The sequence below is a fragment of the Cervus elaphus genome, chromosome 9, assembly GCF_910594005.1.
Source record: "Cervus elaphus chromosome 9, mCerEla1.1, whole genome shotgun sequence".
Lineage (NCBI taxonomy): Eukaryota > Metazoa > Chordata > Mammalia > Artiodactyla > Cervidae > Cervus > Cervus elaphus.
In genome coordinates, this window is record NC_057823.1 from 62,049,454 (window position 1) to 62,064,278 (window position 14,825).

The 14,825-nt window shown below is 43.2% G+C and overlaps 1 protein-coding gene across 3 annotated transcripts in view; it reads left to right on the forward strand.

The window, feature by feature from the left end:
• The window catches only part of ARHGEF37 (Rho guanine nucleotide exchange factor 37), a 57,761-nt gene that overhangs the window by 24,231 nt on the left and 18,705 nt on the right, over positions 1 to 14,825 (forward strand). For all 3 annotated transcript variants that reach the window (XM_043913250.1, XM_043913248.1, XM_043913249.1), the window contains exons 4-6: positions 5,312 to 5,459; positions 11,041 to 11,240; positions 12,407 to 12,537. In XM_043913250.1, the coding sequence (XP_043769185.1) occupies positions 5,312 to 5,459; positions 11,041 to 11,240; positions 12,407 to 12,537 (479 nt within the window). The remainder of the gene's footprint in view (positions 1 to 5,311; positions 5,460 to 11,040; positions 11,241 to 12,406; positions 12,538 to 14,825) is intronic.

Below are 14,825 nucleotides of genomic sequence, written 5' to 3' on the forward strand. Positions count from 1 at the left end.
AAACAGTACCCATTTCGGTGCCAGCCATGACTATGGGTACCTAAATCAGTCCTGAATATTCATTGGAAGGACTGATGCTGAAGCTGAAACTCCAATACTTTGGCCATCTGATGCAAAGAACTGACTCATTTGAAAAGACCCTGATGCTGGGAAAGATTGAAGGCAGGAGGAAAAGGGGACAACAGAGGATGAGATGGTTGGATGGTATCTCCGACTTGATGGACATGAGTTTGAGTAAGCTCTAGGTGTTGGTGATGGACAGGGAAGCCTGGTGTGCTGCAGTGCATGGGGTCGCAGAGTCGGACACAACTGAGCGACTGAACTGAACATGAAATAGTCCTTTTTATTCTCATGACCTTGTTACTTATTGATTATTATTATTAGTGGACAACAGAGGATCTTGGTGGGCTACATGCAGTCCATGGGGTCCCAAAGAGTTGGGCACAACTTAGTGACTGAACAGCAACATTATCATCCCCATTTTGTTGAGGAAAAACCCGAGACTCAGAAAGGTTAAGTAACTTTCCTAAGGTCAAACAGCTTGACCAGGCAGAGTCATGATTTGAGCAGCTCCTTCAGACAACATCCTGCCTCCCTTTCTCATTTCTCCAGCCAGAGGTATAGTGGCCTTTCGATACTGAGAATAACTCTTAGCTGCTGTGACTTTCCAGTCCGTGACTAAGGAGGACAAGAGGAGAAGAAATAAGTCTTTGGTGTCCCTGCATTCCTGCCTGTTGGACAGCTCTGCTCTCTGCTCTAGGAAGTTTGCTTTCCTCCACCTTCATTACTCCCTGTCTCAAGGGGGGCCTGGCATTTCACAGGTACAACACACAGCATCAGCTGGCTTTAGGCTTAGCTGGGGTTCCTGTGGTCTGTGACTTACTTGCCCTTTTGTGACTAATACGTTTCTCTTCACCCTCACCACTATCCCCTTAGATAGACAACCAAATAGTCTTACCTTTTTTTTTTTTTAACATTTATTTATTTATTATTGGCTGCACTGGGTCTCTGTTGCTGGGTGGGTTTTCTCTAGTTGTAGAGAATGGGGCCTACTCTCCAGTTGTTGTGCACAGGCTTCTCTTTGCCATGGTTTCACTTGTAGAGCACAGGCTCTAGGGCACATGGGCTTCAGCTGTTGCAGCTCATGGGCTTAGTTGTCCCAGGACATGTGGGATCTTCTCAGACTAGGGATCACACCAATGTCCCCAGAATTGCAAGGCGGATTCTTATCCACTGGACCATCAGGGAAGTCCTGGAGTAGCCTTTTAATAGCTATTCCTCGTCCCATGTTTTACTCCTGATTTAGTCTCAACATAGTATAGCTGTAATAGACTTTATTTTTGTCAGCTTCTTAACTCTTATATGTGGTTCATAAGTTAGCTGTATACCACCTTAAGTAATCGTTGGTTCTAGGAATCATCTTTCACACTCTGTGAGTGAAGTGAAGTCGCTCAGTCGTGTCCGACTCTTTGTGACCCCACAGACTGTAACGTACCAGGCTCCATCCGTCCATGGGATTTTCCAGGCAAGAGTACTGGAGTGGGTTGCCATTTCCTTCTCCAGAGGATCTTCCCAACCCAGGGATTGAACCTGGGTCTACGCGCATTGTAGGTAGACTTTATTTTTTTAGAGCACTTTTAGATTTACAGAAAAATTAAGTAGAGGGAATTCCCAGTGGTTAGGACTCTATTTTTCTTCTACATATATTTCTTGATTGATGGCATTAAAATTGATTTATAATATTCTTAATATATATTAATAGTTTCAGGTGTACAACATTTCGTTTGATTTTATATATACTACAGTGTTCCCACAACTGAAAATTTAGTTTTTATTTGTCACCAAACAGTTGACCCCCTTTAACCATTTTTCCTGCCCCCAACTCCCCTTTCCTCCTACATTTATTAATTCTTATTCTATAAGCAAGAAATGTCCCTTCCATTCATTTTTTAAAGTTATTTTTAGTTTTCAAATTTTTAGGTATAGTTGATTTACAGTGTTATATGTTTTAATTGTACAGCATAGTGATTCACAATTTTTATTATTTATTTATTTTATTTATGGCTGTGTTTGATCATCATTGCTTTACGCAGGCCTTCTCCAGTTGAGGTGATGGGTGGCTACTCTCTAGTTATGCTCAGGCTTCTCACTGCAGTGGTTTCTCTTGTTGCGGAGCTTGGGCTCTAGGCGTGTGGGCTTCAGTAGTTGTGGCACCGATTCATAATTTTTAAAGGTTATAGTTATAGATTTTTTATCGTTATAAAATATTAGCTCTATTCCCTGTGCTGTACCCATTCGTTTCTTTATTCAACTTTTATACAAGTATAAATTCATGGATATTTGCTTTATTCCATAAATCAGAATCCAGTACTATTGTTATTCATTTTCTTGCTCAAATTTTACCAGCTTTGGCCATGGGGAGCTCTTTCAAGTTGACGCCTGTGTCCTTTCAACGTGTCTCTAACAATTTGTGAGCACTTTCTTGCTTTCTGACGCCACAAGGTGTTCTCAGCTCATCTTGTGTTTTCCCTGCCCCGTCCTTGCAGTCAGCTTTTCTCCTGGGAGACCTGGTTCCTAACTTTGGTGTGCTCATTGCTCCTGGGGGGTCATTGCTTCTAGGCCCTCTTAGCTGATATGTAGGAAATACGTGTATATATACTAACACATGCATGTACACATATCTACATTTCTTTCTATATCTATCCATCTATGTTGTTGTTTAGTTGCTAAGTCATGTCCAACTTTTTGTGACCCCATAGACTACAGCCTGCCAGGCTCCTCTCTCCATGGGATTTCCCAGGCAAGAATACTGGAGTGTGTTGCCATTTCCTTCTCCAGCAGATCTTCCCGACTCAGGGATCAAACCTTCATCTCCTGCAATGGCAGTTGGCTTCTTTACCACTGAGCCACCAGGGAAGCCCATCTATATTTATATATTTAAAAAACATAAAACCATGAGTTCCTACTAATACCTCCAATTCCAGTCCAGTATCTCAGGGTTCATTCTAATCTTTCCTCTTTTCTTATTTGCAGCATCTTTCTGTGACAGGTAGAAATGGTTGCCATTATCTACAGTGTGTTTACTTATTTGTTTGAAGTTAGTACTCACCTAGAGTATTGTTTTTTGGTTATGTTATATTTTAATTAGAATTACTAGCCTGTACCTTTGAGAAAAATAATTATGTTAATTTTTTCCTACACCCTTCAGTGTGGTTATGTTATTCATTTGTAGTAGAATTAGGTTCATTCCTTATTTTTTGTTTTCTATTTGAGGTTCCCCTTCCACATCCTGGTTGGTCTTAGCTGTATATTTATTTTGGGAGTATGTGAAATATTACCATGGTTCCAAGATCAGAGCTATATAAGAAGATATATTCAGTAAAGCATTGTTCCCCTCTCATCCCTACTGTCCTATCCCATTCCCCATTCTTTCCATCCCATTCTGTCTCCTCAATAAGTAACTAATCTCATAAATTTCTGTTTTTTGTTTTTAAATATAGAATGTCACAACTTGGCATGTCATTCGTGTGCAGGGGACTGCCAGTCTTTCTTGTATTGTTATAACTTTAGTGTAAGTGCTATTGAAATTGAGCATGGGCGTGATCCTTTTAAAACAAAAACTAGATCATTGTTGCCCCTGCTCAAAACCCTCCAGTTGCTTCCTGCCACCATTAGAATAAACCCGAACACCTTACTATACCATACTTACTTACTTCAAGGCCCTACATAATCTGACTTCAGTTTCCTGTTTATTTTCTCTACTTTGTGCCCTTGCTCACTGTGTTCCAGCCACACCTGCCTTCTTGTGTCACCTGCTTGTCAAGCATTCACTTGCCTTAAGGCCTTTTGTATTTGTCCTTCCCTAAGCCTGGCACTGCTCTTCCCTCAGACTTTCCCAGGGATGGATTCTTTTGGACTGTGATAAACATCCACATCTTTATGGAGGTCTTTCCTAAATAGATCTCCTGTGTGTATGTGCTTAGTTGCTCAGTCATGTCTGACTCTTTGCGACCCCATGGACAGTAGCCTGCCAGTCTCCTCTATCCCATGGAATTTTCCAGGCAAGAATAAACTGGAGTGGGTTGCCATTTCCTACTCCAAGGGATCGAACCCACGTCTTTTGTGTCTCCTGCCTTGGCAGGCAGATTCTTGACCATAGTGACACCTAACTTTTTATCTGGCTTTGTTTAAATCTGTGGTACTCATCACTACCTGGCATCAGTTCAGTTCAGTTCAGTTCATTCGCTCAGTCGTGTCCGACTCTTTGTGACCCCATGAACTGCAGCACTCCAGGCCTCCCTGTCCATCACCAACTCCCGGAGTTTACCCAAGCTCATGTCCATTGAGTCGGTGATGCCATCCAACCATCTCATCCTCTGTTGCCCCCTTCTCCTCCTGCCCTCAATCTTTCCCAGCATCAGGGTCTTTTCAAATGAGTCCCCTCTTTGCATCAGGTGGCCAAAGTATTGGAGTTTCAGCTTCAACATCAGTCCTTCCAATGAGTATTCAGGACTTATCTCCTTTAGGATAGATTGATTGGATCGCCTTGCATATGTAACATATAAATAAGTATATTTATTTATTGTCTGTCTTCCCCATGAGAATATCAGCCCCATGAGGCAGGGTCATTATTTCATTCAAAGAACTTACAAGAGTGCCTTATACACAGTCAATACATAAGTAGTTGGTAAGTTTTTGGGAAATGAAGTTTGTGTCAGGTGCTTTATATGCATTTTCAAAATTAATCATCCCAGTGAACACTTGGAGGTAAGTACTATTTGTATTCCTGTCTATAGATGAAAATATGGAGGGTCAGAGGGACCAGATACTCACCCTAGACTGTATTACTGGGAAAAGATTGGCTGGAGTTCTGGCCGTACTTCTCTCTGACTCCAAAGCCCACATTTGTGACTATCCGTGCTGTCCTATAGGGTGTCTTTGTAAACAGGGTTTGGAGTTGTACTTGCTACGCATGGTATTTATAAAGATATAACATGAATGTGTTTTGTAAACTATAAAGCATTGTCCAAATGCGAGAATTTTCAATATTATTGCTGTAATTATAGATAATGTTTATTAAGCACACACTTCATCATTCTGTCACTTAATCCTACAGCAGCGTTTTGAAAGTGAGATGAAAAAATGGGAACTGAGGAAGATGAGGTGACTTGCCCAAGGTTACAATGCTGGTTAAGCCCGACAGTCTTATGTCAGAGCTGAAGTGCTTAGCTGTGTCACTCACGGCCTCCCTGTTCTAAGCAAGAGGACATGCAGACATGCTTTTGAGAACTTGTTGCCTTTTCACTGTCAGGTAACGCATTTCTGGAATTCCAAGAGGAGTTGGAGCAAGTCTATAAGGTGTACTGTGCCAGCTATGAACAGGCCTTGCTGCTGGTAGAGACCTACCGGAAGGAGCCAGAGCTGCAGCGGGAGATCCAGGGCATCATTGAGGCAGTGCTGTGAGTAGAATGATCCCTACGGATGCCAAGGTCAGGGGCTGTTAAAGTCTCACCCTCGCTTGGGGCTGCTCACACTGTTTCAGGAGTGTCCTAGTCAGGCTAGGCTAGGCTATGCTGCAGAGACAAACAATCCCCAACTCTTTTAGTATCAACCAATGAGGTTTCCACCTTCCTTATGCTCCAATGTGGGTTAACTTGGGGCTTTTCCCAGTGTCATGCTCACTCTGGAACCCAAGCTGACCCCAGCCACTGTCTGGAACATGGCCGGTGACTTGGCAAAGAACTCTGGAGGGTCTCACACTGGTTACTAAATGTTCCAGGCCAGAAGTAATATCCATTGCTTCTCATAATTTTCAGAGTCCAGAACTGATCACCTGACTTCATCCAGTACCAGGAGGTCAGGGCATGCCTTCCAGCCATGTGTTCAGAGGTGGAAAAGCAGAAACATTTGGTTAACAGCACTCGTGCCCAGCACAGGGAGGGCAGTGAGATGGTGGGAACCATGTGCTACAGCACATCTTATCCTTAACCCTTGTGCCCCCTGAAGCCTTCTTTTGAAGTAGCCATGTCCTAGCCCCTCCCAGCCTTCAAAAAAGCCTACTTTTATTTTCTTCTTGGATTCCTTTGATCCCTTCATGGATCTTACAAACTTAGGCTTTTGTAAGGGTCACTAAATACATTTCTACAGGAGTGAGGCAAGTAACAGAAATGAAGGGAGCAGGATGCCAGCTGTGAGACAAAAGGGAGTGATGGAGACTCTGGCAAATCAGAGCCAGCAGTCCCTGTATAGAGTGCAGCTGCAGCCCAGCCTCAGCTGATCACTGTTGTATCAAGTAGCTTTTGCTGTAGCATATCACCCCAAATATAGTGGTTTAAAATATAAATCATCTCCAAAATTTGAAGCAAATATTTCTCAAGGTCACATTTATGCATGTTAGCAATTTAGCTGGACTCAGTAAATGATTTTTCTAGTCCTGGCTGGACTCCCTCACATGTCTGTGATCAACCATAGGTCAGCTTTTCTGATGTTGGCTGGACTTTCCTATGAACATGGGACATACGAGCTGACTCAGCTCTGCCTTTTGAGATCTTGGCTTAGAATTGGCATGCTGTGCCAGACTCAGGAGGTGGGAAAATAGTCCCCACTTCTTGGTGGGAGAAGCTTCAAAGTCATATTCAAAGGGTATAGATACAGAGAGTAAAGTAATTGCAGCCGTTTTTTTGGTAAACCATCTACCTCAGTTGCTGTGTAGAAATACGATTCCACTGTGGCCAGATCCTCTGATCTTTCAAGAGAAACCAGAAGCTTTGATGTAAGTCTCCCCAGTGTTAAATATTGGCATCTAGTTCAGACATGTTAGAAGCACTGTGTGGGGGGCCCTAGTTGGCACAGAGACTGCTCTTTGTCACATCTTCTGCACTCCGGTGTTTCCCAACTAGGCCAGATGTTTCTCATGGGCTTTGGCGCCAGGCAGCCTGGCAACGAATCAAGCTCTCTGCTCTTCATTCACCTTGGCAGGAGCCATTTAGTGTCTCAGAACCTCGTTTCCCTACATGTAGAGTGGGAGTAAAAGCAACAGCTCTTGGGGATGTAGTCTCATTGCATACAGGTAATACTCAGTAATTCCCAGCTCTGGTAGTTATCTTGGTTAGGAAGGGATTATGCTTCCCTGAGACCACACTGTGGTTCTCTGCTCCTTCAGTTCCAGTGCTCCCTTTTTATAACAAATTTATTATCCTGAGTTACATTCTGAAAAAGATTCTCCTGCCCATATACATAATTGAAAAAAATAAACATAATAGCTTAGCTATAATTTAAGGAGAAATAAAAGGAAAATAATTTCTAATAATGTAATATGTATTTCAGTATGCAAATGCTTGGGCACCACTACACTAGCAATCACATGTTTATAAGCAAAAAAGAGTCAGAAGCCATTCTGTACACAAAGTACAGAAAACCAAAAGAGCAGAGAATATGTGTACCCTGGAATGATACAAACTTGACTTCTTGTGTATGATAAGAGAAAGAAGGAAATAACATAATTGAAGTAGGGATAATATTACATACTGGGAGGCAGAGAAAATGAGGAATGATGTTCTTACAGATGGCCTGTGTCGTATTTACAAAAGTTAGTATCATAGTAATTCCCAGTGTGAAGATATGTGACTGGATGGAGTCCAGGTGTCACAAAAATATCTCAGTTCTTGAAATTGCAGCCTGTTTCAAGGCATTCATTCAGTCTCTGAATGTTGAGAGGGGCATATGAAGCGTAGAACAATTCTCCATAATGCAAGACTGTCCTTGCAGGATATCCTGCTTCCCTGGGACCCTGTCTGCTAAATGCCTATAGCACCCCAGAGCCTGCAGGTTTTAAGACTGCCCTCAGTGGAATCCTCTGGTCTAATGTTGCAGCAGGAATAACATCCTTTCGGTCATCCCAGTTTTACTCTGTGTATTTACAGGCAGACAGGAAATAGACTTCCTATGGGAAAGTATAGACATTGGATGGTGGGTGGATGGATGGATGGTGGGTGAATGAATTTAAGGGGCTCCTACTATGTATGCTGCTCTAGAACTATTAATCACCTCCCTCCTGAAACAGTCATCCCGGCTTTCTGTGCTGAAGATCATGGGGCTCTTTCTGAGCCTGGCTGACTAGGATCACACCAGCTGGATATCCAGATAGGATAAATGGCACCATCTCATTAGATCTTTGTGATTCCAAAATATATGCTACCTCCCACTTTTTATTTGGGTGGGTGAGTTGGTGAGGTATTTAGTTTATCCTAGCTCTTAAGGCAGTGCTTCCCACCTGACTGCCAGTGAAATCAGAGGCTTGTCCTTGCAGCCACAGGGAGCTTTGCCTTAGGGAGACCAGTCTAATGGCATAGCTTTCCGTGGGGAGGAGTGGTGGATCAGTCCAACACAAAGCACCTGCAGTTCCACAACAGCTTAGGCAGAGTGTTGGGAGGAGACACAGAATCTGTTTTCCTTTATTGGCATTTTTTGTTTAAGTATGAAAGTAACATACTTATTGAAGAAGGGAAATTTCAAACAATACACAGATTATATAAAGTAAAAAGTATAAGTCCATTCCCCCTTGGTTTCCTGTTTCCCATGCCTCCCCCTAGTAGTTAACATGTTCGATCCAAAGTTGATTCTGTCTATTTACAGACAGGTAAGAAATAGACTTTCCATGGGAAAGTCTAGATGCTGGATGGATGGACAGATGGATAAATAGTAAGAATGAATGAATTAATGAATTTTTAAGGGACTCCTACTCTACATTCTAGGACTTGTTTTTTCACTTAACCATAGCCATGAATTATTTTACCATGTTCCTTTTTTTTTTTTTTTTACCATGTTCTTTTTTAATGCCTGCATAGGGTTCTTTTCCATAGTCAGCTCATCCGCTGTTGATGGATATTTGAGTTGTTTCCCAAATTTTACTGTCACAGAGTTCCTGAATAACTTCTACCTTTATCCATGCTCACTTGAGTTAATATTTCTGTGGGTAGATTTCTGTAGTAGGATTGAGGGAATTGTATATTTCACAAATTGCTAAATTACTCTCTAAAAAGATCCCACCAACTGATACTTCCACCAAGAGAATGTAAGAGGGCTGGTTTCCCCATATTCATCCAACTCTGGGTGAGTCTTTCAATTTTTTTTGGCCACACCATGTGGTATGCAGGATCTTATTTCTTCAGTCACTATTGCACCCATATCCCCTGCATTGGGAACACAGAGTCTTAACCACAAACTACCAGGGAAGTCCCAAGTCTTTTAATTAATTTTTATTGCCCATCTGATAGGCTACGTAAAGAGTTTTCTCCAAATTACTTTAGAAAGGCTATAAAGAAAGAGGTTGCTATAATTCTGTAGTTCTTGATGATTGTGGAAAAGAGATGTAATCATCTCTTTGAAGGCCCCCTGCCCTCTGTCATCTCTGATTTGTGAGGCAATAGTTGTCCCTATGAGGCAATTGTCCCTTTCCCATGAAAAGTAAGCCCAGAGGACAGGAGTTTTGCAAATACCTGACCACTGTTTCCACCTCTCCTGCCCACAGTCAGCCAGGCGCTAGGAAACCCTTGGTGAGAGCAGATGGTCAGCACAGGCATATCCTGACAGATAGTTCCACCCCTGTGTTCCAACCTCCCGCAGTTAATGGGAGGGAAGGGGTAGTTCCCACCTGCTCTGTCTGTTCTAGGCCTTATGGCTGATCTTTCCTGGACATTTGATCTGGAGGTTTTTTCCATAGGAAGAAGAGCAAGAGGCAAAGGTACTGTGGAGAGGAGGCCAGATAATAGTCATGAGAGGTATTTGTGAGTCTTTGTGGAGGACTTAGACATTGAGGTTTGAAACCCGTGTGTTTCTCAGAAGGTGGGTCTGAGGGCTACTGGTCATGATCAAAAAAGACTGTTGGAGCCTTGTCCCAGATACCATTGACTTGGGAACTCTTTCTGAAACTTCCAGACATCTTCAGGAAGGGGGCTAGAAATAATCATTTATGCGTCAAATGATACATATGGAAGGGACCTTGACATTATTAGTTCTTGTGTTTTGTATTTTCCTTTTTCAAATTAAAATTTTCAAGCCCTAAAAAAAAAAAATTTCAAGCCCTATAGAAAAATAGAATAATGTAATGAACACACACACCCACCACCTGAAATGAGCAAGTATAAATACCTTCTGTTTGCTGCATCTAATTTTATACTAAGTAATTTAAAGGAAATTACAGATACTATGAGTCTTTACCCTTAAATACTTTATATGTCTCTCTAACATTAAATTCCTATGATTACAAAAAATAAAAAGTTTGAGGGGGCTGTGCCCCAAGGCTTGTGAGATCTTAGTTCCTCCACTGGGGATTAAATCTGGGCCTACAGCAGTGGAAGCACTGAATCCTAACCATCAAACCACCAGGGATTTCCCAAGTTCCTGTGATTTTAAAAGTGCTTCTTTTTTGAAGCAGCTGGACCATTTTATTAAATGAAGTATCATGTGCATGTCCAGCAGATGGAGTTGTGCTTGAGACATACCCAAGTGGAGATCTCAAATAGGCTAGTTGACGGTGTGAGTCTGGAGCTCTGGGCAGAAGTAAGAAGTGGAAATCTGGGTTTGCCGTGTGTTTAAAGCCATAGGACCAAAGGAGCTCAGGAAGAGAGTGAGTGGAGAGAGGAGGCCCTGGGGCACTCCAGCATTGGAGAGAAGCCAGCAGAGGAGGCCAGGAGAGTGGCCTGTGGGGTGAGAGAAGCAGGACAAAGGGCATCTCTGGGGCCAAAAGAAGAAAGTGTTTTGAGAAAGAGGGGATGGTCTGCTATGTCTGCTATTGAAAGACGGAGTAAGCTGAGGACAGAGAACTGACCTTTGGATTTAGTACATATGGGGAACTGAGGCCTAGAAAAAGGTAAAGTGAGAACTAGCAGCACCCGATGAGGAAATTGAGGACCCCCAAAGGAGGGTGAATTGCCTGAGATCACACAGTTAGTTAAACAGCAGAGCTGCCACTAGAGCCCAGGCCCCATGGTGCCCCCAAGGGTGGACTTTGACCTACTTAACACCAGCCTTCTCCCTCAGGCCGCAAGCTGGACCTTCAGGCCTCAGTTTCTTGCTGGTAATTCCTCTGCAGAGGATTACCAAATACCCACTGCTGCTGCAGAAAATTCTGGAGAACACACTCCCTGATACCAGTGCCTACGCTGCCCTTCAGAGGGCTACCTCTGCCCTCCAGGATGTGGTCACCAACATCAATGAGTACAAGAGGCGCAAAGAAGTGGGTAAGGACTTGGGGCCTTTAGGCGATACATTAGTGAGAATGCTTCTAGTTAACAATAAACTCACCTCAAATTGGCTTCACCAGTAAAGGGAAGACAGTCACTTATGTAACCTACAAGTCCAGAGGTAACGTGGGCTTTAAGTAAGATTTTCTGGGAGCTGGTGTCATTTCCCTATAATTCTCTTATCTCTGACCTTCACTATGTATCACTTGCCTCTTCAAACTGGCCTCCCTCATAACAGTAAGTGGTTATTGCTGTCCTAAGACTCACATCTGAACACCACACCTTCCAGGAGAACATGGACCCTTTTTCCACTTAGTTATAAACAGTAAATTGGAGCTTCATTCTAATAGGATTCATTTGAGTCATATGCTCACCCTGAACCAATTGCCATGGTTAGGGGAATGCCATGAACTAACTGATTGGCTTAGGCCTGGGTTGTAAGCCTTTCTTTGAACCTGTCACTGTGATAGAGGAGTGGGGATCATGTGAATTGGCTTATAACAGTCAGCAACCACTCCCTGAACTAAAGTAAAATCATTCTTATCCAAACCACATGGCTGCTATACTAAGGAGAAATGAATACTGGGAGGCAAAGAGTTGTGTATGTATCAGGGATGAGGGTAGGAGGAGAAAGTGGGGAGATTGCTGCCTGTCAAGTTGCTAATACAGAAAGATCTGCAGAGTGTCACAGTGTCCTAGATAGAGGAAAAACTTACACAACTAAGACAGTATAGTAATGATAATTTAGCTAATGTTTACTAAGGGCTAGCTATGACTTGTTTTTTTCACTTATTATTTTGTTTGATCCTTATGATAGTCCTGAGGTTGGCACTGTTAGTCCCATTTCACGGTTGGGTAAAATGAGAGCTTAAGTCATTTGCTCCATTTCCATCATCTTATGTGATCTCCCAGCAATCCTGGGAGGTGGTTGGCCTCATTTACAGAAGAGGAAACTGAGGCACAAGAAGTCAAGCTGGCATGAACCTCTTCAGTCAGTGAGGACTCTGAGCCCTGTGTTTTACCTCCAAGATTTGCCATTCTAATGGGTGTGACCCTGATGTTTCAGAAGAGGGCCCAAGAGGTGCCCAGCTGGGATGTTAGGGACTCTTACTTTCCTGAGTCAGCTCTGGTCCCTGTGCCCTCCTTTTCCTCTGTTGGTACAGCCTCCAAGTACACCAAGGTGGAGCCGCTGAGCCTCCGGGAGCGACTGGCTCGCATCAACACACACACCCTCTCCAAGAAGACCACTCGGCTGAGCCAGCTGCTGAAGCAGGAGGCGGGGCTCGTTCCCAGGGTGAGCAACGGACTGGAGGAAGGGTTGCATGCCAGCCATCCCAAGTGGCAAGACGGTGTGGTGGTGAGGCGGAGTCTTAGACTGCTTTCAGAGATGAGGAGACTGGGACCAGGAAGGGGCAGAGTAGGCACCCTCACTTGATTCTTTTGTTTTAAGTTTGCTGGTTTTTAAAGATTTTTTGTTGTGGACCATTTTTAAAGTCTTTGTTTGAATTTGTTTCAATATTGCTTCTGTGTTATGTCCTGGCATTTTGGCCACAAGGCATGTGGGATCTTAGCTTCCTGTTCAGTTCAGTTCAGTCGCTCAGTTGTGTCCGACTCTTTGCAACTGCATGGACTGCAGCACACCAGGCCTCCCTGTCCATCACCAACTTCCGGAGTTTACTCAAACTCATGTCCATTGAGTCAGTGATGCTATCCAACCATCTCATCCTCTGTCATCCCCTTCTCCTCCTGCCTTCAATCTTTCCTAGCATCAGGGTCTTTTCAAATGTGTCAGTTCTTTGTATCAGGTGGCCAAAGTATTGGAGTTTCAGCTTCAGCATCAGTCCTTCCAACAAATATTCAGGATTGATTTCCTTTCGGATGGACTGGTTGGATCTCCTTGCAGTCCAAGGGACTCTCAAGAGTCTTCTCCAACACTAAAGTTCAAAAGCATAAATTCTTCAGTGCTCAGCTTTCTTTATAGTCCAACTCTCACATCCATACATGACTACTGGAAACACCATAGCTTTGACTAGATGGACCTTTGTTGGCAAAGTAAAGTTTCTGCTTTTTAATATGCTGTCTAGGTTGGTCATAACTTTTCTTCCAAGGAATAAGTGTCTTTTAATTTCATGGCTGCAATCACCATCTGCAGTGATTTTGGAGCCCAAAAAATAAAGTCTGTCACTGTTTCCATTGTTTCCCCATCTATTTGCCATGAAATGATGGGACCGGATGCCATGATCTTAGTTTTCTGAATGTAGAGTTTTAAGCCAACTTTTTCACTCTTCCTCTTTCACTTTCATCTAGAGGCTCTTTAGTTCTTCTTTGCTTTCTGCCATAAGGGTAGTGTCATCTGCATATCCGAGGTTATTGATATTTCTCCCGACAGTCTTGATTCCAGCTTGTGCTTCATCCAGCCCAGTGTGTCTCATGATGTACTCTGCATATAAGTTAAATAAGCAGGGTGATAATATACAGCCTTGACATACTCCTTTCCTGATTTGGAACCAATCTTTTGTTCCATGTCCAGTTCTAACTGTTGCTTCTTTACCTGCATACAGATTTCTCAGGAGGCAGGTCAAGTATTCTGGTATTCCTTTCTCTAAGAATTTCCCACAGTTTGTTATGATCCACACAGTCAAAGGCTTTGGCGTAGTAAATAAAGCAGAAGTAGATGTTTTTCTGGAACTCTCTTGCTTTTTTGGTGACCCAACGGATGTTGGCAATTTGATCTCTGATTCCTCTGCCTTTTCTAAATCCAGCTTGAACATCTGGAAGTTCACGGTTCAAGTACTGTTGAAGCCTGGCTTGGAGAATTTTAGCATTACTTTGCTAGCATATGAGATGAGATTCTTTGGCATTGCCTTTCTTTGGGATTAAAATGAAAACTGGCCTTTTCCAGTCCTGTGGCCACTGCTGAGTTTTCCAAATTTGCTGACATATTGAGTGCAGCACTTTCACAGCATCATCTTTTAGGAGTTGAAATAGCTCAGCTGGAATTCCACCACCTCCGCTAGCTTTGTTCGTAGTAATGCTTCTTAACCAGGAATCAAACCCACACCCCTGCACTGGAAGTTAATGAACAGTCCCTCCACTTGATTCTGAAGAGCCAGGGTGGGGCTTTGTCCTCTGCACCTTGTGCTGCTCTTTCTCCAGGGCCTCTTGATATAGGGGTGTGTGTGTGTGTTTTCAGTCACTCAGTTGTGTCTTTTCAACCTTATAGACTGTAGCCCACCAGGCTTCTCTGTCAGTGGGATTCTCCAGGCAAGAGTAATAGAATGGGTTGCCATTTCCTCCTCCAGGGGATCTTCCTGACCCAGGAATCAAACCTGAATCTCCTGTGTCTCCTGCCCTGCAGGCGGATTCTTTACCTTTTAGTCACCAGCAAAGCCCCTGGATACAGATAGAAGAACTTATGTCTGGGTCTGGGCAAGGAACCAGCCTTGAATAGCTACTAGTAGAAACTTAGGTTGAGTACTTACTCTGAACCAGGCATTAATGGTTCCACACGATGAAGTAAATGTTCATATTATCTCCATGTTGCAGATGAGGAAACAGGCTCCAAGAGGGCAAAACACTTGC